Below are 3,465 nucleotides of genomic sequence, written 5' to 3' on the forward strand. Positions count from 1 at the left end.
TCCTGGACCGGGGCACGAGCCCGTGTCCCCTGCATCGGCAGGCAGACTCTCAACCACTGCGCCACCAGGGAAGCCCCTAGATGCCATTCTTAAAGAGGCTTTTCCAACTTGGTGACTAGATGGCTGCCAACAGTCTAGGTTCATCCTAACACCCAAGGGATGAGTAAGAGTGTATTATTCCCAGTAGTGTCGGCAAGTTTTAGGCCTGATTCTCGCTGGATCTTCTTGGGTCGCTATCACATCTCAGAATGAATCACTGTAGAGGGTGGAATATGCCGACTGGTCAGACCTGGTCACGTGCTCGCCCCGGCAGTCCAACCCCCCAAAACCACATAAAGATGGAGAGTAGCTCCCTAAAGAAACCCAAAGGAGTCGTCACTGGGCAGATGATATCAGAGATGTCCATTATGGGATCAAACTGCTTATTACTAGTGCTGTGAGGACCTCAGCGAGGGTGACTGTGAGATCATGGGATGGGAGGGCGAGAGTCTGGCTGGGTGGCACAGGAGGTAGCAAGCATCCCAGGGTGAAAGAACAAGTAAAGGTTGTGTCTGGGGCAGGAGGAGGGGCTCTTGAAGAATTTCAGGGGCAGCGAGAGAAAGTGACACAACTCTTTCAGAGCTTGACGAAATTAGGGATGCGACACACGCCCCCAGGGAGAACGTGGACTTAGGGTCTTTAGGAGTTGCCAAATGATGGGAAAAGGAGGAATCAGAGAGACAGGGTGTGGTCAGAAACACCTGACTATCTTCCAAGCAAGACACGCTGGAGGGCCTGGAGCAGGGTATGGGGGACCAAGGAACAGGCAAGGAGTTCGTAAGACGCTGTCCAAGTGGAATGCCCAGGACTTGGACACTTAATGGAAATTTGAAGATGCGGGACGAACGGCAGAGTAACTTTGGGTCTGTGGCCTGGAGAAGGGCAGAGGGAGAGTCCTGGCCATGGGCGGAGGTCTTCCTCTGCTTCTGGGGTTTTCTAGGCGACTGGTCACTGGTGCCAACCTCTGTCCCCTCTGATCCACGAAGGGGCAGGGCTTTTGGACTGTCATGGTTGAACCCACCCCCAGCCATGCTTTGTTTCAGAAATTATCATCACTGCTGGCGGTGAGAATGTGGCCCCCATTCCCATCGAGAACCTGGTTAAGGAGAAGATTCCCATCATCAGTAACGCCACGTTAGTGGGAGATAAGGCCAAGTTTCTGGGTGTCCTCCTGACGCTGAAGGTAACGTGGGTGTTCTAGGCGAGAGGGATCCGCTTCTTGGTCCTCAGGGCCGGGTGCTAGGCGTTGTGACAGGGGTGTCTCGGGACAGTGTGAGGTCGACAAGACGACCGGAGAGCCGCTGGACAGACTGACCTGGGAGGCCATCAGGTTCTGCCGGGATGCAGGCAGCCAGGCAGGCGTCCACCGTGTCCGAGATCTTGGAGCTGCGAGACCCCTTGGTCTACACGGCCATCCAGAAAGGCATAAATGCCGTGAATCAGTGTGCCATCTCCGACGCGCAGAAGGTTCAGAAGTGGGTCATCTTGGAGAAGGACTTTTCCATCAGTGGTGGGGAGCTAGGCGAGCGGCCTGGAGAGCCGGTGGCCTTGAAACGTGGAGGCTGGTCCCTTGCTAGTGTCCAGGGCCACTGTGGGCTCTGAGGAGATGCATCTTTTTTTCTGGGAGTCAGAGTGTCTGTGGGACCAGCTGTGGACCGGGAGGGGGATGTGGCCGCCTCCAGCTAACTGGTGTCCAGCTCCCCCTGGCCACACACACACACATACACACACACACACACACACACAGCCCTTTCTCCCCAGGGCCTTTGTACCTACTGCTCCCTCTGCCTGGACTGCTCTTCCCCCGCAATTCTTTGCCCGAAAGGCTCCTTCTCATTGTCCGGGTCTCACCCTAAAGGCCACTTCCTGAGAGCAGTCTTCCCTGGCCATCCTGGCTAAGGCAGCTTGCCGTCCCCCCAACACACTGACCCTACAGTCCACCGTCACACCTATTGTACCGCCCTGTCTTCTTGCTTCCCTAATACATCAGAGTCTGAAACTACCCTACGTATTAGTTTAGCTTTGCCTATCTCCCTGCCGAGAGGGGAGGGGTCGGAGTGGGGGGGTCTTGCCTTCCCCTGAGGTCCCCCCTGGGGCTTGCTTTCAGCACTCAGCTGTAATTCCACAGCGTGGACCGCAGGGAGCTGGGAGCATGGCAAGCGTGCAGCGTTGAACAACCTGGGTTCAAATCCTGTGCCCGCCACATGGAGTTGGGACTTGTCCCTCCAAACCCTGGTCTTTGTATTTACAAGTTGGAAATGTGACCCAGGAGAGAGAGAGAAAGCGAGAGAGAGAGAGAAAGCGAGAGAGAGAGAGAGAGAGAGAGAGAGAGAGAGAGAGAGAGAGAGAGAGTGTGTGTGTGTGTGTGTGTGTGTGTCTAGGACACATGGAGGGAAGCCCATACCCCCTGGTGACCAGAGCCTACAGGGCGTCCTGGGCTGCATATGAAACAAGTCTCAAGTTCCAGCATTCGTCCCGCCACGCACTTGCTGGGTGACCTTGGAGCAACTGGCCCTGAGCCTCACCTATAAAATCGGAGGGTCGGGGGGTGTCCCTCCATGGTCGGGTACAGCATCCCTTTCAGGCACAGAGCTCACTGTGCTCTCCACCTGCCAGCTCACGGAATCCTCACCGCGGCCCAAGGACAAGGTGGGGAGGGGAGGGGTCCTCTCATCCCGGCGGATGGCAAAGGGGGTGCCCCCAGGAAGTCAAGGGCACAGCCAGCCACCAGCCTGGCCCCAGCCATGAGACCCTGTCTCCTGGTCACGCCCGGGGCACGTGGACTCTTATTGCATCCCCACGTCTGAACTGGTTTCTCCTTTCTCGGCAGGTCCAACGACAAAGATTAAAAGACATTTCATAATCCAGAAATACAAAAAGCAAATCGACAACTTCTATCAGTGACGTCATTGGCAGAGCTGCTCCCGGCTGCCCCAATGGCGAGACCGGCTTCGCTGGGCTGTGCCTCAGATGAGTCCAACACAGCTGGTCTCCCCCAAGCGGCAGGTAGGTCCCTGAGCAGAACCGCAGAGGCCTCGCGTGCACACGCACCCACGCGCGGCTGCCGCGGCTTCTAGGTAGTGTCTGCCCTCAACTCACGCTCTACCTGGGTCCCGGCAGGGCATGCAAACTCCCTCCTGCTTGGCCACCAACTCTGTTAGCTGTTCTTCCTGCCTTTTACTTGTCTCGTAGAGGGAGCAGGGCATCCTTCCCATCCAGGGCCAGAGCTTTTGGTGAAATGCCCAAATGTTTCATTGTGACTTATTTGGAGAAGCCCTTTTGTCAAAAACTGTGGGTGGGGGACTTCCCTGGTGGCGCAGTGGTTAAGAATCCGCCTGCCAATGCAGGGGACATGGGTTCGAGCCCTGGTCTGGGAAGATCCCACATGCCACAGAGCAATTAAGCCCGTGAGCCACAACTACTGAG

At 56.4% G+C, this 3,465-nt stretch overlaps 1 protein-coding gene across 1 annotated transcript in view; it reads left to right on the forward strand.

Moving 5' to 3' along the window:
• ACSBG2 (acyl-CoA synthetase bubblegum family member 2) overlaps positions 1-2,943 on the forward strand; it is a 29,676-nt gene extending 26,733 nt beyond the window's left edge. The window contains 4 exon segments of the mRNA XM_007460733.1: positions 1,083-1,222; positions 1,311-1,391; positions 1,393-1,561; positions 2,870-2,943. Coding sequence (XP_007460795.1) covers positions 1,083-1,222; positions 1,311-1,391; positions 1,393-1,561; positions 2,870-2,943 — 464 coding nt within the window.
• Positions 2,944-3,465: the final 522 nt, after the last annotated feature.

The sequence above is a fragment of the Lipotes vexillifer genome, unplaced genomic scaffold (assembly GCF_000442215.2).
Source record: "Lipotes vexillifer unplaced genomic scaffold, Lipotes_vexillifer_v1.1 scaffold1011, whole genome shotgun sequence".
Classification (NCBI taxonomy): Eukaryota; Metazoa; Chordata; class Mammalia; order Artiodactyla; family Lipotidae; genus Lipotes; species Lipotes vexillifer.